The sequence below is a fragment of the Canis lupus genome, chromosome 4 (genome assembly GCF_003254725.2).
Source record: "Canis lupus dingo isolate Sandy chromosome 4, ASM325472v2, whole genome shotgun sequence".
NCBI lineage: Eukaryota > Metazoa > Chordata > Mammalia > Carnivora > Canidae > Canis > Canis lupus.
The window spans coordinates 20,439,064-20,463,851 of NC_064246.1; the positions used below are offsets into that span (position 1 = coordinate 20,439,064).

Consider the following 24,788-nt stretch of genomic DNA (forward strand, 5'->3'; position numbering starts at 1 on the left):
AGTTCCCATAGCTGCGGAATCTGTTCTTTCTTTCCTCTTCTTCCTTAAGCAGTGAGGCCTGTTATTTGTGTCTTGTTGGCCGTCTTAGAAGACTATTTGAAAAGATGGTTGCCTTGAATATGTGTTACTTCTCCGTCACCCTGGCATGTGAGGAAGAATTTTTTGGGGAAAGCGGTTTTAGGTTTACATATCTCGATAGCTCCTGTTTAGAGGCTTAAGGAAAAGTGTCACAGCCAGCATTCCTAGGATTTGGCTGTGATGGAGATCGTGTGGGTTGTTTCACCAGTAGGCTTTACTGTTAGTATTTTCATTCAGTCCACAAGTATTTAAGGAGCTTAATTTGTGCCACACTCTTTGCTGGCACCAAGAAGTTCAAATAAGTCCCTGTCCTCAAGGACCCTGTAAAGGAGTTGCAGAGAATTCTCATCCCAACCCTCCAAAAAATTTTTTAAAAATTAAAAAAAAAAAAAAAAAAAAGGCCTTAGGTGGGTGAGGAGGCGGTATTTAAAGGCTGACATTTGGAAAAAAAAAAAATTCTGTATAGCTCTAGAAAGCAGAACTTACCTTTCCTACTTTATCACCAACGTAAACTTTGCCATTGGTGTCAACCAGTTATTTTTTTTTTATTATGGTGAAATCTACATGACATAAAATTAACTATTTTAACTATCTTAAAGTGTAAGTTTTGTAGCATTAAGTACATTCACATTGTTCTGTAGCTATCACTACCATTTATCTCTGGAACTTTTTCACCCTCTAGACTGAAACTCTGTTCCCATTAAACACCAACTTCCCATTGCTCTCTCTCCTTGATCCCTGGAAATCATTTTACTTGCTGCCACTAGATAGCAAGTAGTGTTTGACTTCTCTAGATAATCTTATGTAAGTGCAATCATCAAGCAATTGCAATTTTAGCTCCTCAAATACTTCTCTCTCTTTTTGCATTCAAATCCTACGTATATCTGCCAAGGTTTAGTTTATGTGTCTATTCTAAACACTTCAGTGTTCACGTCCAGGAATCTCATTCTCCTTTGAAGTCTTGTTCCAGTGCTGTCTTTATCATTTGGTTGGCATCTATTATGTGCTTCTTTGTAAAGTTAGCTCACTTTTCCAGTGCGCGTCTTTCCCGTTTCCAAAGATTCTTGAGGGAGATGGCCATATATTTGTTTATCCATATTAACACATTCTTGTAAATTGGTGGCTTTCGCATTGTAGATCCTCCAGAAATGCTTGTTGATTTTCCTCTAACTATGAAAGATAACTAAAGATTGGGAAGCAGATTGGAGTATCAGCTAATAGAAACAACATTCAGGTAGTGATTTGGCATTGAGTTGAAGGTAACTGGCTTTGAATATGTGGAGCTATGGAACTGAGCCTTAGGTTCTCAAACCTGGAGTGCAGGTGACGGAAGAAGCATGGAAGTATTTGTTGAAGCCATGAAAATGATTTGAAAGTATACAAGAAAATAGAGACTTAAGGAGCATCCACAGAAAGAAGGGGGAGAGGAACCATTGGAGCGGTAGATGTAAGAGGATAAGGAAGGAATATAGAGTGTCATGGAAGCTGAGAAAGTGGAGAGTGTCAAGCACTGTCTATGGATCTGATGTGGAATGATATATTTCATCACCTTGGGATATTGCTGGGCTTGGATTTGAGGTCTCACTTTACCTTGCTTCATCTTCCTGAAGTGCAGGGCTCCAAAGCGATTCTAACCCCAAAGCTGGCTCTGTAAATAACCTTGCTTTTCTATAGAACTTATTGGTTTGGGGAGAACTTATTGGATATGCGCTAGTTCAGTTAATGAAAAATCAAATGTTACAACATGTAACTGCATAACTTATGTTAATGTAAAGCTCTACTGTTTACAAAGCATTTTCACGTTGTTGTTTTCACAGCATCTCCTCCATTTTCTGCATGAGAAAATTGTATGTGAAAATACTCTGTAAAATTTATGTTCCAGTTTCATGGTTTCTGCTGTCACTAATAACTACTTTCTAATTTATTTTGAACATTTGACCAAGTAATTCCGAACTGTTAAATTGCCAAATAATTTCTTGCTGCTTGCAAATATTAAAACACTGGTCACCATTTAGACATTTTAAAACTAAAGTTGTAGGGACGCCTGGGTGGCTCAGCGGTTAAGCACCGCCTTCAGCCCAGGGCGTGATCCCAGAGTCCCAGGATCGAGTTCCACATCAGGCTCCCTGCATAGAGCCTGCTTCTCTCTCTGCCTGTGTCTCTGCCTCTCTCTCTGTGTCTCTCATGAATAAATAAATAAAAATCTTTTAAAAAATAATAAAAATAAAGTTGCAGAGTAGTCTTTTTTTTTAAGTTCTATTAACTAAAAAAATTTTTTTTTAATGTTTTGAGCATTACTAATATACTTGCCTTTCCACGGGAGTATAACAGTTGGAACTTTGTGAATTATACAGTTTTGTTTGGTTTGTTTATTCTTTAACCTGTTAATTATCAAAGTTCAAAGAGGAAGCATGGTATGAAAAGAGCATGGGCTTTCAAATCTGACAGAGCTTGATTACTAGCACTTCCACTTGAAGGAAATCCTGCATGTGAGTCTTTGGCAAGTTACTTACTGCTAAGAACTTCTGTTTCCGCATCAGTAAAATGGCAAAGGTAATACAGGTTCGCTATCCCTTATCCAAAATCCTTGGGGATTTTTAGAAGGCTAACACCGCAGTAGGGTTTGGGGCCCCCAACCAATAATCAAACACCTTAAATTAATATCAAATATGAATATGCATACTAAGTGGAATAAATAAAGGTTATAAATAGCCTCACATCAGTTCGAGTCAAATTTTTCCACCAAGTGAGTTCAGGTTAGGTAAGGTTTTGTCTCCAAATAAGTTACCAAAAAACTTTCGGTTTTCAGAGCTTTATGGATATCGGAATTTCGGATAAGGGATTATGGACCTGTACTTCCCTTATAGGGTTGTTATGAAGATTTAAACAAGCCGAAAACACATTACACAATGCTGGGTAGGTACTCAATAATATTAACTTTTTTTTTTCTCTTGGAGATATTAGAGGTCTTTGCTTTTTAATTTATAAATCTTGGGTTCTCATCTTTTTCTGAAAGGAGCTATTTTGATTTCCCTTAAATCATGTAATGGGATCAGAGAGGGGTTAGAGGCTAAGTCTTGAGAATGCAAGAAAGGGGATAAGAAAGAAAGCAAGAGGTGAAACTTAGGCTCTGCATTAGCAACCAGTCTGGATTTCTACCCGGTAACTTTTCAAGGTGATGATAGATTGAGCTTTGCTGGTTGGGGAGTTACACTCTAAGTTCTCTAGAGTCTTAAGAAGAGATCTTGTGACCCTCTTGTCACTGCTTTTTTGTTTTTCACAGAGTGATAGAAGGAAATCAAGGCACCATTATGACTCAGATGAGAAATCGGAAACAAGAGAAAATGGTGTTGCAGATAACTTGGATGCTCCTAAGCCCAAAAAAGCTAAAATGAAAGAGAAGTTAAATGGAGACACTGAAGAAGGATGTAATAATAGACTTTCAGATGAATTTTCTAAATCTCATAAGTCAAGAAGAAAAGATCTGTCAAATGGAGATATTGATGAATATGAAAAAAAATCAAAGCGAGTGTCATCCTTAGATAGTTCTACTCATAAATCAAGTGATAATAAACTAGAGGAGGTATGGATACTTTTTGTTTTGCATTTGCCATTATCCTTGAAATACAGGCTAATTTGATTTTTTTAGACTATTTAGAATTGATTCCATAATGTTTTCTGCTTAGTGTCCAATACCCTCAGTGGGACAGAGGAGTCTGTACAGCTGAAACCTGAGGAGCCTTTTTCTTTGTCCCTTGCTTTTGTCATTATATTGCCTTTTTCTTTGGGTGGAGGTGGGGAGGGGTGGTTAAATGTAAACCTTTCCTGTACATTTGGGTCCCTAAATAGTTTTTCCAAATTGCTTATTGATGGTTACCTTCCTGCATTTCTTATGGTTATTTCAGTCCCTACCAGTACTCATGAATTGACATCTGACTTCCTGAAACAAGGTACATAAAGCCTCTTGACTTTGTGTATTTTGCCTTCTGCTTTTTCTGCTTCAGTAACAATAGCAACTTTAAGTTATCTTTAGATCTTGTTGTAACTCAATCTTAAAGCTGTTTACATATTTTTAAACAATGAAACATAAAAATGATCTGAAGAAGTCTGTTCTCCTGGATATCAACTTTTTGGGAGGTGTAGGAAACATACTTAGTATAGAATTTGCATTACTGGAGTTACTGCTTTTGCCTATACCTGTAAGAGTAGATATTTTCTTGGGCAGAATTTATTCAATTTATTCTTGCAGTTTTCCTCTAGCAGAATTCATAGATTTTCCTCGATACCATAAATTGTCAGGACTCAGGTCCTCTGAAAGAAACAACTTTGATAGTCTTAATAATTCTTGGTAGTTAATAATTCTTTATATTTTAAAATCTGATAGTTGCCGATAATTTAAATACATCTGAGCCTAATTTAATGTGTAATCTTCGGAGAACTTTGGGAAATCATGTTGAATTTTTGCCTTAAAATATGGTGTTTTTTTTTAATTTGTGAATTTGATATTTGTCAGGAAGCACATATGTTAGAGAGTTGATCTAAATAAGGCCCTACAAATTTGTATTGCTAGTAGCAGAATGTACAGGGTTGCTTTTGCTCTGTTGGGATTTTACCTGGTATAATGCTCTGTTGGGATTTTACCTGGTACAATACTCTATTATAATAGGCTTAATTATTATTTTGTTTTAGATCACATTCAGGTTCAGGAATTCTACTTTTAGGTATTTGTCCTCCTAAGGAGATAATCATGAAGTGTACAGGGATTTACGAGACTCTTATCACTGTGTTATTGATAATAGTGAAAAATTTATGCATCCTAAATGTCTGATCGTAGGCATTTGGTTTTAGAAAATATGCTGTATCTATGCAATAGATGACATCTATCCTAAAGGTTGTAGAAGAATGTTAAAAAGGTATTCAGGGTGCACCTGGCTGGCCCAGTCAGTAGGGCATGTAGCTCTTGATCTCAGGGTCATGAGTTCAAGCCCTATGTTGGGCATGGAGCCTACTGAAAAAAATTAAAAAATAAAAACTTATTAAAAGGTATTCAGTATATCTTATTAAATGGGAAAAGTATATTACAAAACAGTATATACAGTATTACCTTATTTTTATTTAAAAAAATTTAGGAGTGCCTGGCTGGCCCAGTTGGTAGAGCATGTGATTTAATCTCAGGATCATGAGCTTGAGCCCCATGTTGGGTGTAGAGATTACTTTTAAATAAATAAATTTATACATACATAGAGTAAGCTTTAGAGGAGTGTTTGTTTCGAATGTGGCTTTAGCTGACTGGATTATAGTTTTATTTCTGTTCATATGTGGCTTCTTTTCTGCAATGAAAATGTATTATTTTTGTAATAAAATTTTTTCTTTTAATCTTAAAAAGATAATAGTCTTGAAGCTTGCTTAAATGGTTTACAATTTCAGTTTGATATTGTGTCTTTTATCTGGTTCTCTGTTTGAAAACTGCTATTGTGTATGGTTTTGGAACTACTTTCTTTAAACATACCAATAATAAAGTTGACAGGTAGCTATATTGTCTTTGTTCTATATACACAGTGAGTAGTACATAAAGTTTTCAATAGATGTTAATTATGTCATGCTAACCTGTATATACGTGTTAAAGAAATTTTCCAGCTTATAGGAACCTTTCTTTGTTTTGGTGACCTAAAACATGCTTTTTAGAGCCATAGAATGACTTTTTAACATTTATTTTTAGAAATGATTTACTTTCCTCATTGTGTAATTTTTTGAGGCTGATTTATAGGCTTCTGTTAGCCCTTGTAATTAATATTGTCTATATCTATGAATATGACTTAGATGATCAAATAGCTCTTCTGTAATGTCTCAATCAAATGGAAAATATATTTTGATTTTTATGTAGTAGATATATTTCCAAAGGGAGTTTTATGTGTGAGTTAATCATTTTAAAATGTACTGTGGGAGAGGCGCCTGGGTGGCTCAGTCGGTTAAGTGTCCAACTCTTGATTTTGGCTCATGTCATGATCTCATGAGTTGTGTGATTGAGCCTGGCGTCTGGCTCTGCACTGGGCATGGAGCCTTTCTTAAGATTCTTTCTCCTTCCCTCTCCCTGTTCCCCTCCTCCCCCCACTCCTAAAAAAAAAGGAAAAAGAAAAAAAAAATAAATGTACTGTGGGAGAGTGTATTGAGTAAACTTGCTATTTAAAGGGATACTTTTGAAATTAAAAGGATTTTCCACTAATTTATTGTGTAAGTTAATCTATACACTTTTTGCCTACTAACTAAAGTTGATTTGCTAGCTCATTCAGTAAAACAAACAAAAAAAGGTAAATGAATAAGATTCTAAATATCTAGCTGAATATGAACTATATTAGTTAGAACTTTGATTTCATTTTGACAGACCCTAACACGTGAACAGAAAGAAGGAGCCTTCTCCAATTTCCCTATTTCTGAAGAGACAATAAAGCTTCTAAAAGGTACTATGAATTTTAATGGAAATAAAACTGAAAATCTACAACTAGATTTTATAAAAATCTTTGCCTCTTCTGACCAAAAGGAGAATATAGGAAGTATAAGAGAAATAGCTCTTCTTTAATTGCAGTTATTTCTACATCATCCTTTTTGGTACTCTGACCAGTTTTTAACTTTAAATAATTGTATGTATTTGTCAAAGATTTCAGACCAATTTTTTAAATTCCTCTTTGGGGTAGGAATAACTGTAAATATCACTAGGTGGTGTATTTTTAGGCTGACATTGAGGAATCTGGATTGTCATTTTCAAATAAAAATATTTTTTCCTAATTTTAGTCTTAAATATATTTCAATGAAATCTCATTTTACAGGTCGAGGGGTATCATATCTCTTTCCTATTCAAGTTAAGACCTTTGGTCCTGTATATGAAGGAAAAGATTTAATTGCTCAAGCACGGACAGGAACAGGGAAGACATTTTCTTTTGCCATCCCCTTGATTGAAAGACTCCAAAGAAATCAAGAGACAATTAAAAAAAGCCGCTCACCAAAGGTAACCATTATAGGGAATAAAAGGTTTAAATAATACTCTAATGAAAAGGGAAAGAAGAGTATACTGATCTAAAATTCAAGTATCCCCAAGATAGAAAAGTAGCTCTGTGGCACAAAGTAAAAATTTAGGTCCGACAGCAAAAATTAGTTGATTTTTAACATAAATCTCAAGTAAAGCTGAATGAAGTGTAGGTATTGCATATGAATGTAATGTATATGGATCCATAGATGTCTTCGATAAGTGTATGTTATGAAGCCAGCATGCCTAATTTTAGGTATATGTATAGTGAGTATATTTAGTGACCTTTCTTCTTTTTTTTTTTCAGTCTTGATCTTTGCTTTTAAACAATGAATTTGCTAAAGAGGTATTCATTTATTTAGTCATTCAGTTAATAATATCATTTGTTTCACTGGTTGACTTTTTACGAAGAGATTAAAGAAATGATTTTGCTAGACCCTATGTTATTGAGGTACTGGAGATCTGTCTTAATTTATAAGTAGTAGAGAACAGAGAGGACCTAGTGAAATACTAGCCTAAAATTTGGTGTTTTCAGAACCTATAGTCACTTTAAGGTCAATAAAGTGAAGAAGAAAAATATCAGTATCAGTATTTGAACAGATATGTGAGTAAAAGTAATTTGTTCTTTGAGACTCCTAAATGGTATTGCACTATGCAAGTAAATTCATATATGAGTGTAATTAAGACATAATGGTCTTGGAATAGGTTGGCCAACAGGATAAACCTTTTTTATTTTTAATTTTTTTTTAGGAAAAACCTTTTTTTAGAGAGTTTTGATTCTTAGGTGAAATTAGGAAAGACTGCAAGTAATAGAAAATAGGACACATTTCTAATACTGCCTTAAAAAGCTTTTATGCTAGAAGGACATTATTGGAGATTCCAGCTCCACTACTTCTAGCTGTTTGATCTTGGGCAAAACTCTTAACTTCTTTAATAATTAGGTTCCTCATCTGTAAAATTAGGATAATGTCACCTCACAGAGTTTTTGTGAGGATTGAATTATATAATTCTCATAAAGCACTAGTTCTGTGCCAGGCACTGTTTGAAGTATAAGGAATACAGTAACTTAAATTAATATAAATCCCTGCTTTCATGGAACTAATATTTTAGTGGGTAAGATAGACAATAAATGGATAAGTAAAATAGAAATATTTTATATGACATAAATGCTAAAGAGAAGTAATTAAAGGAATAGTGTGACGCATATGAAAGGAGGGTTAAAAACCTCATTGAGAAAGTGAATTTTGAAAAGACCTGAAGGAAGAGGGGAGGGTATTATAAATATAAGCTATTGTTCTAGTTGTCATTTGTGCTGTCTCTATTTTTTTTAAATTAATTTGTGTGTGTGTACTCTGTCTTTAAATATTATGACTTTAATGTTGAGATTCCTAGTTTTAAATGCACTTAAAAAAAAGCCTTCTGAGTTTGGATTTAGATGTCTTTAGAAAAGTATCTTTTTATTTTTTAAACCTCTTGCTTAGGTTCTTGTTTTGGCTCCTACAAGGGAACTGGCAAACCAAGTAGCCAAAGACTTCAAAGATATCACTAGGAAACTCAGTGTGGCATGTTTTTATGGTGGAACATCCTATCAAAGCCAAAGTGAGTAAATATGTCTCATAGTAGTGCAAAGCTGTATTTGTTACTTAAATCTGAAGAAATGGTGTGAAAATGTATATTTGATTTTTATGTATTACTGATATTTCTCTCCTCTCACAGTTAATCATATTCGAAATGGTATTGACATCTTGGTGGGGACTCCTGGTCGTATCAAAGACCATCTGCAGAGCGGCCGATTAGATCTTTCTAAACTGCGCCATGTTGTGCTTGATGAAGTGGATCAAATGTTAGATTTAGGTTTTGCTGAACAAGTTGAAGATATTATCCATGAATCCTACAAAACTGGTATATCCTAATTCAAAATAAAAACGTTAGCAATTATAGTCAGTGGTTAGATTTACTAACTCATTTTACTGATTTCTTTGCTCATTGTCACTCCTTAAATTCTCACCTTTTTTCTGAGTTCAGTTTTCTTCATATTTTCCCCCAGTTTTGAAAATTGAAGGTTTTAATAATTATAATTAGTTTGTATGTTCAAAATTTACCCCAAATTTTGAAATTTTTATTATTTCTTTGAAGTTTGTGGGGGGATTTTCAAAATCTGACTACATCATGGATATTAAGAAAGCATTTGATTTCTTTTTGTTTATTTGAGATTCTGAAGACAATCCTCAGACTTTACTTTTTTCTGCAACTTGCCCACAGTGGGTATACAAAGTTGCAAAAAAATACATGAAATCCAGATACGAACAGGTTGACCTTGTTGGAAAAATGACTCAAAAGGCTGCAACTACTGTGGAAGTAAGTAGCTTTCCAGCATGATAGATTGTAGCTTTTAGTTGGTATTTGAAATTTGTTGAAGCTAAATTTAAATTTTGGGTACTAGTTCAGGCTACATCTTTCCTTTCTGCCTTTAGTCAGTAAGATACCTGTGTACTTCTATGGTCTGAGGCTGAGCAGTAGAATAGAATAAGTTGGAGAAGAAAAGTATGTTGACAGACAAGTCCTAACAGGTGATACACAAGCAGCTGTAGAGATAGACTTAAAGTATTGTATAAAGGGACAAAGGAGGCAGTTTATATCAATTTGAAGAGAACAGTGTGGGGGTAATATGTTAAAGCTTAGGTGAAAAAGTTAGATCTCCATCTTATTCCCTATACCAAGAAAATACTCAAAAGAATTTTTTTTTTTTTTTTTTAAGATTTGAGAGAACACATGAGCGCACAGGGTAGGGAAAGAGGCAGCGGAAGAGAGAGTCACAAGCGGACTCTGCATTGAGCACCAAGCTTGACACAGGGCACACAAGCAGGGGGAGAGGCAAAAGGAGAGGGATAAACAGACTCCTAGCTTATCTGGGATAGGGCTGCCTGGCTCTACCTGGCTTGATCTCAGGACCCTGGGATCATGACCTGAGCTGAAAGCAGATGCTTAACTGACTGAGCCATCCAGGTGCCCCTTAGAGATTTTATTTTTTAAGTAATCTCTATACCCAACATGGGGCTCAAACTCACAACCTCAAAATCAAGAATTGCATGCTCCATCAATTGAACCAGCCCAGCACCCCTCCCCTAACATTTTATCATGAAAATTTTCAAACACTGAAAAGTCAAAAGGGAATACTCATATAGCCACCAGTTAGATCCTACTGTTAATATTTTACTATATTTATCACATATCTACCTATCTTTATATCCATTTTATTTTTTGATTCCTTTCATATTACAGTAATGAGCACAGTTCCTCATAAGTACTTTAGCAGACGTATTGTTAACTAGAGTTCAATATTTACAATTTTTTTTTAAGATCTGAGAGAGAACAAACAATGGGGAGGGGCAGAAGGAGAGAGAGAGAGAGAAGCAGACTCCCTGCTGAGCAGAAAACCCAACAAGGGGGCTTGATTCCAGGACCCCGGGATCACTTCATCACCCCTAAAGGAAACTCTGTAACAATGAAGCAGTTAGTTCCTCCCCATTTTCTCATTTCCTAGCCCCCGCATTGCCAATGTTTCTGTCCCTAGGGACTTAACTTGGTATCTTAGATACTTCAAAGAAATGGAATCATACAATATGTGACTTTTTTGTGTTGGGTTTTGAGGGTCATCAAATATAATTTTTAAAGGTAAGATTTACATACAAAAAGCCCAGAATTTTAAGTACATTTGTTTAGTTTTGACAAATTTATACATGTGTATAACCCAAGCCCCTACAAAACAAATATTACCATCATCCCAAAAATTTGCCTCGTGCCCCGTTCAGTCAAGTCCCCCATCCAGGGATAGCCACTATCCTGATTTTTTTCATTTATTTATTTAAGATTTTATCTGTTTATTCATGAGAGACACAGAGAGAGGCAGAGACATAGGCAGAGGGAGAAGCAGGCTCCATGGAGGGAGCCTGATGTGGGACTCAATCCCGGGACTCCAGGATCAGATCACGCCCTGGGTGGAAGGGAGGCGCTCAACCACTGAGCCACCCAGGCGTCCCTTTCCTTTTATTTTTTTAAGTGGGCGTAGAGCCTATTTAAAAATGTGGGGCTTAAATTCATAACCCTGTGATTGAGACCTGAGGTAAGGTCAAGAATTGGCCGCTTAACTGATTGAGCCACCCAGGCACTATTGTTCTGATTTTTTTCCTACTATATGTTAGTTTTGCCTATTCTAGAACTTGATATAAATGAAATCCTACTGTGTGTATTCTCTTTCTGTAAGACTTCACTTACCTAACATATGTTTTGAGATTAATCCATATGGTTGCATGTGTAAGTAGTCCTTTTAATTATGGAATAGTATTACATTGTATAAATATACTACAATTTGTTTATCCTTTCACCTATTGATGGCCATTTGTATATTGTTTTTAAATGGAGTTGGGGAGAATTGTCTTATTGTGTGCCAAAAAGACCAATTCTTGAACAGGTAGAAAAAAATATACAAGAGAAATCTTTTTCACTAATTTTAATGAAACAGATACTTGGTATTTTCTTTCCTCAAAGCATTTGGCCATCCAGTGCCATTGGTCTCAGAGGCCAGCAGTTATTGGAGACGTTCTTCAAGTCTACAGTGGGTCTGAAGGGCGGGCTATTATTTTCTGTGAGACCAAAAAGAATGTAACTGAAATGGCCATGAATCCACACATAAAACAGGTAAGTCTTCTCTCACGCTTTCTCTAATTGACATTATAGGGTTGACTCAATGAATAAAAATACTGTCCATTGCGAGCTAGGTTTGATAGTTTTTTTGTTTTGTTTTGTTTGTTTTTGAGAGAGAAGAGAGAGGGGAGAGAACATGGAGTGAGATAGAGAATCCCAAGCAGGCCCTATGCCTGGTGTGGAGCCCAACTTGGGGCTTGATCTCACGACCTGAGATCATGACCTGAGCTGAAATCAAGAGTCAGACTCTGCTTAACCAACTGAGCCACCCAGGTGCCTCAAGATAGTCATTTTTAGAATTGAGTCTAATTGAGAAGGAAGCTGTAGCCAGTCTATCATGATCTTTTAAGTCAGGATAGAAGTCTACCCATTTTTACAAGAAGACTTTTTTGCATAATGTTATCTTGAAAATATAAAGGTTGGAACAAAATAAGTTTCTATGGGTAAGAGGAGGTAATATTTTAAAGCTGTGTTATAAAATGAATTACAATTATTTATTGAATGAATGGATCAGAATACTAAGGCCATATCTCTTTTTTCTTTTAACTTTTTATAATAGAAAATTTTAAATATATACAAAAGTTGACAGTGTAATGAGCCCCTGTGTATTCAAACTCCAGTTGCAACAATTACCTTACTTCGTCCATATGCCCACTCACTTCCTGCTCCTGAATTATTCTGATAAAAACCCTAGTTAACATATTACATCCATAAATATTTGGGTATATGTCCCTAAAAGAAAAGAATAGGTTTTTTTTAAACTCAATACCACATTTAAAAATTAACAGCAAGTAATATCTTCAAATGTCAGTGTTCAGATCGTCAGTTGCCTCATGACTGCTTTTTTCTTTTACAGTTTTTGTCTTGAATCTGGATCCAAATAAAATCATAAATTGTATGATTTCATTAAATCTCTTTAATATGTGGATTCCTTCCTCATCTGTTTTTTTCTCGTAACTTTTTAAAATTGTTTAAGAAACCAAGTTTTCATAGTCTAGAGTATTACTTCCTTGTGGAATCATTTAACATGTTCCTCTGTTTTCTGTATTTCCTGAAAATTCAAGTTCGTTTGTTTATTTAGGGCAAAACTAGGTCATAGATGTATATAATGTGTAGTTCTTGCTCTTTTTTTGATACTAATTAACATCCATTGATAGTAATGCTATCAATCTATGTCAATGTCTGTCCAATCATTTGTGTTGTTGGTGACTTGTTACTTAGTAGATTCCTGAAGAAGGGCTATGGAAATCATACTGCCTGTTGATAATGGCATGTTTGTAAATATATACCCAAAAATCATTGGGCTGGATATTAAAAATCTTGGTTCATATTTTCTTACCTTCAATATCTTAAATATATTTGCCATTGTTTTTTGAGTAAAGCATTTTATAAAAAGTTTCATTCCAGTCTGATTTTGTTTCCTTGTAAGATTTTGCCTTGGGCAGCCCGGGTGGCTCAGCGGTTTAGCTGAAGGCGGCCCAGGGCCTGATCCTGGAGACCCGGGATGGAGTTCTGTGTCAGGCTCCCTTCATGGAGTCTGCTTCTCCCTCTGCCTGTGTCTCTGCCTCTCTCTCTCTCTCTCTCTCTCTGTATCTCTTATGAATAAATAAATAAATATTTTTTAAAAGAGATTTTGCCTTTAGGCAAAAGATTTTTAAATTTTTCTTTAAAAATCAGGGGCGCCTGGGTGGCTCAGTTGGTTAAGCATCTGACTCTTGGTTTCTGCTCAGGTTCTATCTTATGTGGTTGTGAGAAAGAGCCCCACATTAGGCTCCACACTATTTTATTAGAATGTTATTTGGCATGTTCATGGTCATTTTTTGCAGGTGCACTGTAGCTTCAAATATATTCTTTAATATTTCAGCAAAATTATCTTGAATTATAATATTTTGGTATTTGGTTTGATTGCTTTTTTTCTTTTTTTCTTTAGGAACTCTTTGTGCATGTTGATTTCTTTTTCTTCCTCTCTTTGTTACCTTATCTCAAATCCCTTTCATCTCTTTATTTCACTTTCTCAAGATTTCCTATTTTTAAGGCATTAGTTCTTTTTTTTTTTTTTAAGATTTTATTTATTCATTCATGAGAGAGAGAGAGGCAGAGACACAGGCAGAGGGAGAAGCAGGCTCCATGCAGGGAGCGTGACGTGGGACTCGATCCCGGGTCTCCAGGATCACGCCCTGGGCCGAAGGTGGCGCTAAACCGCTGAGCCACCCAGGGATCCCCTAAAGCATTAGTTCTTAATGTTTGTTCAATCTTGTATTCACTCCGATAAAGTCATCATTTGTGAAAAGTCTTTATTTCTACTTCTTTGTTGAGTCATTTCACCTCATTTTTTTTGTTTTTCTCATTTTGACTTTTCTTGTTTTTTTCATTTATCATTTAAAAATTTCTCTTAGCTTGGGGTGCCTGGGTGACTCAGTCTGTTAAGCGTCTGCCTTCAGCTTGGGTCATGATCCCAGGGTTCTGGGATCAAGCCCTGCATCAGGCTCCCTGCTCAGCGAAGAGCCTGCTTCTTCCTCTTCCTCTGCATCTCCCTGCTTGTGCAGTCTCTCTCTCTGTCTCCCAAAGAAATAAAATCTTAAAAAATTCCTCTTGGCTTATTCAGAAATATAATGCTATACTTTTCATTTGCTTTGTGGGCATGCCTTTCTAGAGTTCTTTCATGATTTATGGGTTTATTATTCTGCCTATTTTTTTCTGTCTCTGATTACTTTTTGTGGGATTCAACTGCGATTTTTTTTAAGTTTTTCAGCTTAATTCCAGTATAGTTTTTTTTTTTTTTAATTTATTTATTTATTCATGAGAGACACAGAGAGAGACAGGTAGAGACAAAGGTGGAGGGAGAAGCAGTCTCCCTGCCAGGATCACGCCCTGAGCGGAAGGGAGGCACTCAACCGTTGAGCCACCCAGGCATCCCAATTCCAGTATAGTTAACATACAGTGTTATGTTAGTTCTAAGTATACAGTAAAGTGATTCACCAATTCTATACGTTACTTCGTGTGCTCATCATGATGAGTGTACTTTTTAATCCACATCACCTGTTTCACCCCTCTGTCTTCCCCTCTGGTGACCATCTGTTTGTTCTCTCTTAACTATAGGTAAGAGTGTGTTTTTTGGTTTATCTTTCTCCCTTTTTTGTTTTTTCCTTTGTTCGTTTGTTTTGTTTCTTAAATTCCATGTATGAGTAAAATCATTTTTGTCCTTCTCTGACTTATTTCATTTAGCATTATGCTCTCTACTCCACCATGTTGCAAATGGCAACAAGATTTCGTTCTTTTTTTTTATGGCTAAGTAATACTTTATTGTATATGCATACCATATCTTCTTTATTTATTCATCTGTCAGTGGACACTTGGGCTGCTTCCATGGTTTGGCTGTTGTAAATAGTGCTGCAGTAAACATAAGGATGCATGTATCCCTTTGAATTAGTGTTTTGTATTTTTGAGGTGAATATCCAGTAGTGCAATTACTGGATCATAGGGTAGTTCTATTTTTAACTTTTTGGGGAACCTCTATACTGTTTTCCACAATGGCTGTGCCAGTTTGTGTTCCCACTAATAGTGTAACACAAGGGTTCCATTTTCTGTACATCCTCCCCATACTTGCCGTTTCTTTGTTTTTGATTTTAGCCATTCTGACAGGTGATATCTCATTGTAATTTTGACTTGCATCTCCCTGGTGGTGAGTGACATTAAGCATCTTTTCATGTATCTGTTGAACATCTGTATATATGTTCATGTCTTCTGCCCATTTTTTAATTGGATTTCTGTGTGTGTGTGTTGGAAACTGATCTTTTGTGTTCCTCATTTTTAGGTGAAATTAATCTTTTAAGATTTGATTTTTAAATAATCTCTACACTCAACTTGGGGCTCAAACTCACAACCCTAAGATCAGGAATCACATGCTCTACTGACTAAGCCAGCCAGACACCCCTTGGGTGAGGTTAATCTTTATGAACTTTAAATGGGGAGGCTTGGGTCAGAATAGTTTTCAAGCCTCACAGGTCTAGAGCTACTTCTTCTGTTAGTGTTTGGTGTGTAAATTATATCTCAATAAAGCTGTTTTAAAAAAAAATCTCCTGCTTTGTGAGCTCTGGCTGTCTTTTCCCTCACTTTTCTCTGAATCTTCTGTTCCTTTGCTTCTGTGATCCCTGGCATCCTCAGTTTGGATCCTAGCTCCAGCTCTTTCTCCTCACTGTGAGCCTTTTTGTTCTGGCAAGGAAGCACTGACTTGTTAGTTTTGAAAGTTCATAAGGGTCCAGACTTCTCCAGCTTCCTTCAGACCTTACCTCTCGATCCTCACAGTCACCCTTCCATGTACAAAAACGCTCCTAGTTTCAACTGCTATCCTCAAATTGGCCCGTTGTGCTTTTCGAGGAGTATGTGTTCTTAGGAGCAGGAAACACCCCCCGCCCCCCGCCATATATACAGGTCTTGTCCCTACCTGCTCATGTTTTGAAAATCGTGAAAATACTTGTCTTTTTTGTTGTAGATGTCTGTGGATTTTTAAGTTTACTATCCTAATTGCTCTGTTTTTATGTGAGAAGTGGAAGTTCAAAGACTGTGCTGTCAACATCTTTCCCATCATTTTAACTAACTATATAGTTTTAGTTTTGTATACAGTATACATGGATGCTAAATAGTGACAGTGATAGAGGGTAGTTGATTTACCTTTCTACCTTTCTTGTTACTTCTTTATTTTTTAATTTTAGAAAAGATTTTACTTATTTATTTGAGAGAAGAGCATGAGCAGGGAGAGGGGCAGGGGGAGAAGAAGCAGGGTGCCTGACTTGGAGCTCCATCCTGGGACTCTGGGATCATGACCTGAGCCAAAGGCAGATGCTTAACTGAGCAACCCAGGCACCCCTCCTGTCACTGCTTTAGAATACTCAGCAGCAGCAGTGTTGCAGAAGTTATTGTTTTATCTCATAGGGAGAACTTGCCTTGCTGACTTTCTTGTTCAAACTTTAAATCCTGGCATTCCTCACAGATCTAACCTCTGTATTTGTTTCTTCTCACTCAGTGTATTCTTCGTGAGCGTAGTGATTAATATCACAGACTTTGGAGTAGAACATATTAGGGTTTAAATCCCAGTTGTATTACTTGCTGTGTAACCTTGAGCAAGTCACTTCATGTTTCTTTGCCCATGTTTCCCTTTTAAAAAGTGATATTAATGGGGCAATTGGTTGGTCAGTTGGTTAAGCATCCAACTCTTGATTTCAGCTCAGGTCATGATCTCAGGGTGGTGGGATCGAGCCTCTCCTGGGCTCCTTTTTACCTACTAGTTCCTTATTATCTGTCAGGTCTCACCTTCAGTGCTGCCTTCCCCTTAAACAAAGTTTCCCTCTTAAGTATTCTAGTAGCACTCTGCACCTGGTTATAGTACATACCATACTGTAGTGAGAATGCCTGTCAACTTGACTCTTCCAGGGTTGTTTCTTTATGATTGTTCCAGAATCTGGTACATAACAAGTACTTGGTGAATTCACTTATGAATGCATTAGGCTTAGTTACTAAGGTTTGGGTACGGTAAGGGTTAAATCATTGTTATGAACTTTTAAAAAATTAAAAAAATTTTTTTAGAGATTTTATTTATTTTAGAGAGAGCAAGCAGGGAGGAAGGGCAGAATAAGAGGGAGAAAGAGTCTCAAGCAGACTGCGCTGAGCACAGAGCCTGATGTGGGGCTTAACCACAGGACCCTGAGATCATGACCTGAGTGGAAACCAAGAGTCAGCCACTCAGCCAGCTGTGCCACGCAGGCTCCCCTGAACCTTTGAATTTTATTTATTTATTTATTTATTTATTTATTTATTTATTTATTTATAAGATTTTGTTTTTTATTTATTCACGAGAAACACAGAGAGAGAAAGCGAGAGCAGCAGAGGAAGAAGCAGGCTCCATGCAGGGAGCCTGACATGGGACTCAGTCCCGGGTCTCCAGGATCAGGCCCTGGGCTGAAGGCAGCGCTAAACCACTGAGCCACCTGGGCTGCCTGAACATTTGAATTTTTTTTTAAGATTTATGTATGTATGTATGTATTTATTTATGATAGATATATACATATAGAGAGAGAAGCAGAGACACAGGAGGAGGGAGAAGCAGGCTCCATGCAGGGAGCCTGACGTGGGACTCGATCCCGGGACCCCAGGATCACACCCTGGGCCAAAGGCAGGCGCCAAATCCCTGAGCCACCCAGGGATCCCCCCAAACTTTTGAATTTTAATAGTGGCTAGAATACCAGAAAATTTGTTTATAACAGGAAAATTATTTTCAGAATAGAAGATAATATATAAATTGTATAAAAATAGGTTCAGCTTTGCTAAATATTACAGAAATGTAAATTAAAACAACATTAGGAAATCATTTTTGCCTCTTTAGCTTCGCAAAGGTTATAATGATTCATAATATATGGAGTATGTAGGGTAAGATGAAACAAAGACTCATAAATGTTGAAGAGTAAATGGGCGCAACCTTTTTTATTAATGTATTTATTTACATAATCTCTGTACTCAACATGGTGCTCGAACTCATGACCCTGAGATTGAGAGTTGCATGCTCTTGCCGCTGAGCCAGCCACTGTGCCCCTTTCCCCAAAACCTCTTCTTACAACACAGTTTTGCAGTCACTGTTAAAATGTTAAATATTCATAATTTTTGACCCAGAAATTCACCTTCTAGATATGTGTCCTACTGAAATACACATATACTGAGGGGTCCAGAGACATAAGTACAATGTTGTTTCTTCTGGTATTGTTCCTAAAGGTGAAAACTTAGATATGACTCAAATGGTCATCAATAGGATATTGCTGAAATAAATGGTACTACATCCATATGATGAAATCATATAGTTTAAAAAAATGAAGTAGAGTTATATCTATAGATGTGGAAAAATGGCTAAGAAAATTTGTAGAGCAGGCTTCAAAACAGTGCTATTATATGGTATGATCCCATTTTATAAGTAAATACATAAAATTACAGTGTATGCTGTTTCGTGTGGATTGTGTGTGGGTGGGGTTTTTTTTATCTGGTTTTTGTTTTTTAATATCTGGAGTAGGGGACACCTGGGTGGCCAGCAGTTGAGTGTCTGCTATTGGCTTAGGGCATGATCCTGGGTCTGGGAATCAAGTCCCGCATTGGGCTCCCTGCGAGGAATCTGCTTCTCCCTCTGCCTGTGTCTCTGCTTCTCTCTGTCTCTCTCATGAAAAAAAAAAAAAAAATCTTAAAAAAAAAATACCTGGAGTAATAGTCACCAAACTGTTAGTGAATTATTAGGAGGCTAATATTAAGGAAAGCTTTTACATTTTGTGTTAGATATTTTCTGTAATGTTTGATCTTTTTGAATAATAAACATGCATTGCTATAATGATCAGAAAATAAGAACATTGGGGCACCTGGTTTGGCTCAGTCAGTGGAACATCCGATTCTAGATTTTGGACTCCAAACATTTGAGTCCCATGTTGGGTATAGAGATTACTTAAAAAAAAAAAAAAATTTTTTTAAATAACACAGACTGCATGGTGTTATGTTAGGGTGCTATCAATTCCAAGTGTGAGTTGTACCTTTTCCTTTTTTCAAATAGAATGCCCAGTGTTTACATGGAGACATTGCACAGTCACAAAGAGAAATTACACTGAAAGGCTTCAGAGAAGGTAGTTTTAAAGTTTTGGTGGCAACCAATGTGGCTGCTCGTGGTTTGGACATTCCTGAGGTTGACCTAGTGATTCAAAGTTCTCCTCCCCAGGTAAGAAATAAGATTTTATTTAGGGAATACAAGAATAGCTGTGTAAATTGCCATTTTATTTATAAGATATTGCTTGGGATATGAAAAATATGTTATCTGTTCTTGCTGTTAGCCTTTTTTTTTAATTTATTAATGCAGTGTTAAAGTGGCCAGAATCTGATGCCTTAGCAAATGATTCACTTCTTTATTTGGAATTGAAGCATGGAATCATACAAGGGGATTATAAAAAATTGTCACATAAAGAGCCCTGGGATGAGGTGGATAAAAAGATTTTAACTGCTATTCCTTTTATTAAAAAATTTTAGTGTAAAAGTTCTTTGGGTTGTTGAAAGAGCAATAGATTGAAATAAAAATATTATTATTGATACTAGTAGTTTTGCTATTGTTAGCTTTATTATTTGGATGTTGCAATGACTGTGTAACTTGTCAGATTTCTTTTTTTTTTTTTGCTAGATTTTTAAAAAAGTATTGCCTCTTTTATTTTCAGGATGTTGAGTCCTATATTCATCGTTCTGGACGCACAGGTAGAGCTGGCCGGACAGGGATTTGCATATGTTTTTATCAACCAAGAGAAAGAGGTCAACTAAGATATGTGGAACAAAAAGCAGTAAGTACAGTTAAATTATTTCAGACTTATTATCTAAACGGTGCCATAGAAAAGAGCACTTTTTATATTTGTTCTCACAAATAGATCCTTATAACTTTTCTCAGTTTAAGCTGCATTTGGATGTGAAGCATGTGGAGAGCTAAATTTATATGAGCTGCAAGACTTTGTTTTGATACAGCTTTTATTGTGAAGACAGAAGAGCTGACTTTCTCATTTTTCCCTTGAATTTCTCCCTTGATTCTAAAATCAGAAGTGTATTGTGATTTCAGTATCTCATAGTCCAGCTTTGTAAAAGGGTGACTGTGCCATAGTCTTGGTGTATTTGTTAAGTTTTATTGAATAATGATACAATGGCCAGTTTCTATAAGAAATTATATACAATTTTTGTGGCCTGTATTTTTTTGTGTGTGGTATTTTACATTTTTCCCTGTTTTCATGATTCGTGTTTTAAACACTATTTCACCTAGTTTGTGAAATGAGATAGGGTAATAAAAAAAGTTGATAGAGGTAATCAGCATCTTATTTCCTTTTTTGGAATCAGCTTTATTTTGCAAGTGAAATTTCATGATTGTAACTAAGAGCAATTAAATTTTTTTTTTCTCTTCCTAGAATTTGTAATTGATTTGTTAGAAAAAGCAGGTCTTTTGATCTACTGGGGCTTGGAAATCTTTAAGTCCAAGAAATGGAAATTCAACAAACTATATGAATTTAGGAATTAATTGTAAAGACTTCCATTTTTCTTTAATGTAATTCTTTCATTTTCAGGGAATTACTTTTAAACGTGTAGGTGTTCCTTCTACAATGGATTTAGTTAAATCTAAAAGCATGGATGCCATCAGGTATGCTTTCTGACCTTGCTGAATAAGTTTTTCTTTTGTATTAGGCTATTCATCTTTAAGCTCTCCTAGTTCAAATATCAGAAAACTTAATCACCAGTTTTACCAGCAGACTTTTAGTTATATTAAAATACGAAAACGTTGCTCTTTCTTTTCCCATTCATTCTCTTATCTTTAATTTTTTACATTTATCTTGACCAAGAAAATTTACTATTTTTAAACCATAGGTCTCTGGCTTCCGTTTCTTATGCTGCTGTTGATTTTTTCCGACCATCAGCTCAGAGACTGATAGAAGAGAAAGGGGCAGTGGATGCATTGGCTGCAGCATTAGCCCACATCTCTGGTGCATCAAGTTTTGAACCACGATCTTTGATCACCTCTGATAAGGTAGAAATCTGTGAGAAAATCCTAATATGGTTGAGAAAAGATTAACATTGAACCATAAATAATCCATCTATCTAGAAAGAAAAGCAGAAAACTTTCACTTTGTTCAGTACTGTGTTGTTGTTTTTTAAAATTTTATTTATTTATTCATGAGAGACACAGAGAAAGAGAGAGAGGCAGAGACATAGGCAGAGGGAGAAGCAGGCTCCATGCAGGAAGCCCGATGTGGGACTTGATCCCGGGATTCCAGGATCACGCCCTGGGCCAAAGGCAGACACTCAACTGCTGAACCACCCAGGCATCCCTGCACAGTACTGTATCAACTGAAACACACCAGATCCTATTCTTTATTTTGCAAGTTGCCATGGAACCATGCAAATCAGAGCTTAGATTCTGTGCACTTAACACATTACCATGCAAAGTAAGGATTGCCTGTATATGTGGAGGGGGTATGTGCATGGGGATGGGGTGTGTGTGTCGTGTTGACACCATCTGACTCAGACCCCTGCTGGGTCAGTATCAGATGTCAAAACAAACCACACCAGACCCATTGGTTGCAAGTAGTTCAAAGATTTATTACTCATCATGGTATAAGTGAAGAGAGTCCCTGGATGACAGGACATCTCAGCAAGAAATTTCCCTGATGTCTGGGTGGGGACAGAGAAATTGGGAGAAAGAGAGCTGGTAGGAGAGGAGAACAAAAAGATCAGGGTTGGTAAACTTGCATGCGACTATTTGGTGTAATATAAATGAGTACATCTGGGGTGTGTGATGTTTTCAATCTGGCAAGTGTTAACAGTTTAGTGAAATGTCATTTTGCTGGGAGTAACTTCCTTCATGTGTCCACCCCCCCCCCAACACATGAAGTTATGGTAGAATAAGGAGGTAGAATAAAAGAGAGAGTGTGAGCAGTGGGAGAGAGGGAGGATCCCGAGCAGCCTACACACTCAGTGCAGAGCCTGATCTAGGGCTCCGTCTCATGATCCCAAGACCAGGGCCTGAGCCAGAACCAAGAGTTGAATATCTTTTTTTTTTTTTTTTTTAAGATTTATTTACTTATTTATGATAGAGAGAGAGAGAGAGAGACAGAGACACAGGAGGAGGGAGAAGCAGGCTCCATGCTGGGAGTCCGATGTGGTACTTGATCCCCGGACTCCAGGATCACGCCCTGGGCCAAAGGCAGGCGCTAAACCGCTGAGCCACCCAGGGATCCCAAGAGTTGGATATCTTAACTGACTGAGCCATCCAGCCGCGCCGCCCCCCACCCACCGCACTGTGTATCTTTATTTTCTGTTTGTTTTTTTTTTTAAGGTTTTATTTATTTATTTGAGAGGGAGAACATGAGTGGGGGGAGAGGGAGAAGCAGACTCCCCACTGAGCAGGGAGCCCAATGTGGGGTTTAATCCCAAGACCCTGAAATCATGACCTGAGCCGAAGGCAGATACTTAACCAACTGAGCCACTCAGGTGCCCACCACCACCACCCCGACCACCAAATACTTCTTAAGAAAATACTTAAACCATATCTTTTAGGAAAATAATAAGATAGCCTTTAGAGCTAAGGAGTACCTAAGAGATCATTTATTCCCAGCCCTTACCTAATAAAAGAATCCCTCTTTGGCAGATGGGTCATCTAACTTCTCATTAAATACTTCAGAAGCTGTTTATTAACGGGTTTGAAATTTCTTTTATAGTTAAACCAAAATCCAAAGTCTTTATCATCAGTGTCCTACAAGGTCTTCCCCTTGGTACTTCTTTGACCCATTTCTTACCACTCTATCCTTGGTTGTTTTAGCTACCCTAACCTACTTGTTACTCAAACATAAACCTCCTGCACAGGACCTTTGCACTTGCACTGTTTCAGATATTCGTTCTTTTTACCACATGGCTTCCTCCTTCACCTTATTTAGGTATCCAAATATCAGCATATTAGAGAGGTCTTTCCTAATCACCCTGTCTAAAATAGCTTACCTTTCCCTTTAAACTCTATTCCCTTGCCCTGCTTTATTTTTCTTCATGATGCTTATTACTGTTGGGCATTTTATGTATTTGCTTATTTGTTTACAGTCTACCCCACCTTGTCCCCACCATGCCCACCCCCAACACTAGAATGTAACCCACATGAGAGAAAGGACTACTTACTGCTGAATCTCTACAGTCTCTGGCACATACGTAGGGGACACTCATTAGATATTTGTTAGATGAGGGGCACCTGACTGGCTCAGTCAGTAGAGCATACAGCTCTTGATCCCAGGTTTGTGAGTTCAAGCCCCGTGTTAGGCATAGAGCTAACTTAAAAAATATATTATATTTTTAAAATATTTTATTTATTTATTTATTTATTTATTTATTTATTTATTTATTTATGAGGCCCACAGAGAGGCAGAGACATAGAAGACCCCAGGATCACAACCTGAGCCGAAGGCAGACGCTCAACCACTGAGCTACCCAGGTGCCCCCAAAAACAAAATTATTAGATGAATCCCTCCTTATATTGTCTTCATGTTGATCCTTTTGCAGTCCAGTGAAGTTTTATAGAACAAGTAATTTTTGGTTATACGATAGTTCTTCAAAAGTTTAGAGAGATTAAATGTCCTCTTGTTTTTTTACCCCAAGCTAACTTTGACTCTTTCAGCATTTCCTTTGTTCTTTATTACTTTATCTTTTTCTCTGATGCTGTAGTTTATTTCTCAAAGCATGATAGTTAGAATTAAATACGTAGTCTTTACAGAAATACAAAGAATGTTTTTTTCAATGATCTGTAAACGTTAGTCTTCTATTAATATGGTTTTAAAGAAGTTTTTTTTTAGCAGCCATGTTATACTAATGGTTCATGAGAAATGTACAGTGAAGTCATTAAGGGCTGCAGAGTTAGAACTTCATTGTCCTGCTGCTGCTGCCTTTTTTTTTTTCAAAGATGATGTGACTTTTATTTCTTAAGGGATTTGTCACCATGACTCTGGAAAGCCCAGAAGAAATACAGGATGTCAGCTGTGCATGGAAAGAACTTAACAGAAAGCTGAGTAGTAATGCTGTGTCCCAAATTACCAGAATGTGCCTCCTAAAAGGAAATATGGTAGGTTTTTCTAGAATTAAAATAAAAAGCTTTTATAATCAACTACTGTAAATGTTTTTAAAGATCAGATTTTGTTCCTTCTTTCTTTTTTTGAAGTCTGATGGGATGAATAATACAGTTTTCTCTGTGTGATAGTGTGTTTCCAGTTGTGAATTTGGGGAGTTATGTAAATAACCCGTTCCTCTAGAAAGCTGTAAGTCATTTTGCTTAGTTTGTGTAATAGTTATCTAAGTTACCTAAGTTTCTGCTCCTGTATACAGATTGTGTGTGGTTGCATGTGGTGTTTTACTTCATGACTAACTAGCTTACAATTTCAATAGCTAAACAGCTCTATTAATATTA

General features: G+C 36.6%; 1 protein-coding gene across 3 annotated transcripts in view; it reads left to right on the plus strand.

The window, feature by feature from the left end:
- The window catches only part of DDX50 (DExD-box helicase 50), a 29,298-nt gene that overhangs the window by 470 nt on the left and 4,040 nt on the right, over positions 1-24,788 (plus strand). The window contains exons 2-14 of one of the 3 annotated variants that reach the window (XR_007410135.1): positions 3,362-3,661; positions 6,461-6,536; positions 6,903-7,081; positions 8,581-8,698; positions 8,816-9,001; positions 9,312-9,457; positions 11,648-11,797; positions 19,383-19,544; positions 20,032-20,151; positions 20,917-20,990; positions 21,215-21,374; positions 24,312-24,446; positions 24,582-24,639. Coding sequence is in view for 2 of the 3 variants with exons in the window: in XM_025434492.3 (XP_025290277.1) it covers positions 3,362-3,661; positions 6,461-6,536; positions 6,903-7,081; positions 8,581-8,698; positions 8,816-9,001; positions 9,312-9,457; positions 11,648-11,797; positions 19,383-19,544; positions 20,032-20,151; positions 20,917-20,990; positions 21,215-21,374; positions 24,312-24,446 (1,806 nt within the window). In the remaining variant the exon portion in view is untranslated. Of the gene's footprint in view, positions 1-2,945; positions 2,995-3,361; positions 3,662-6,460; positions 6,537-6,902; positions 7,082-8,580; positions 8,699-8,815; positions 9,002-9,311; positions 9,458-11,647; positions 11,798-19,382; positions 19,545-20,031; positions 20,152-20,916; positions 20,991-21,214; positions 21,375-24,311; positions 24,447-24,581; positions 24,640-24,788 lie in introns of all 3 variants that reach the window. The other 2 variants (XM_025434494.3, XM_025434492.3) reach the window with 2 other exon arrangements.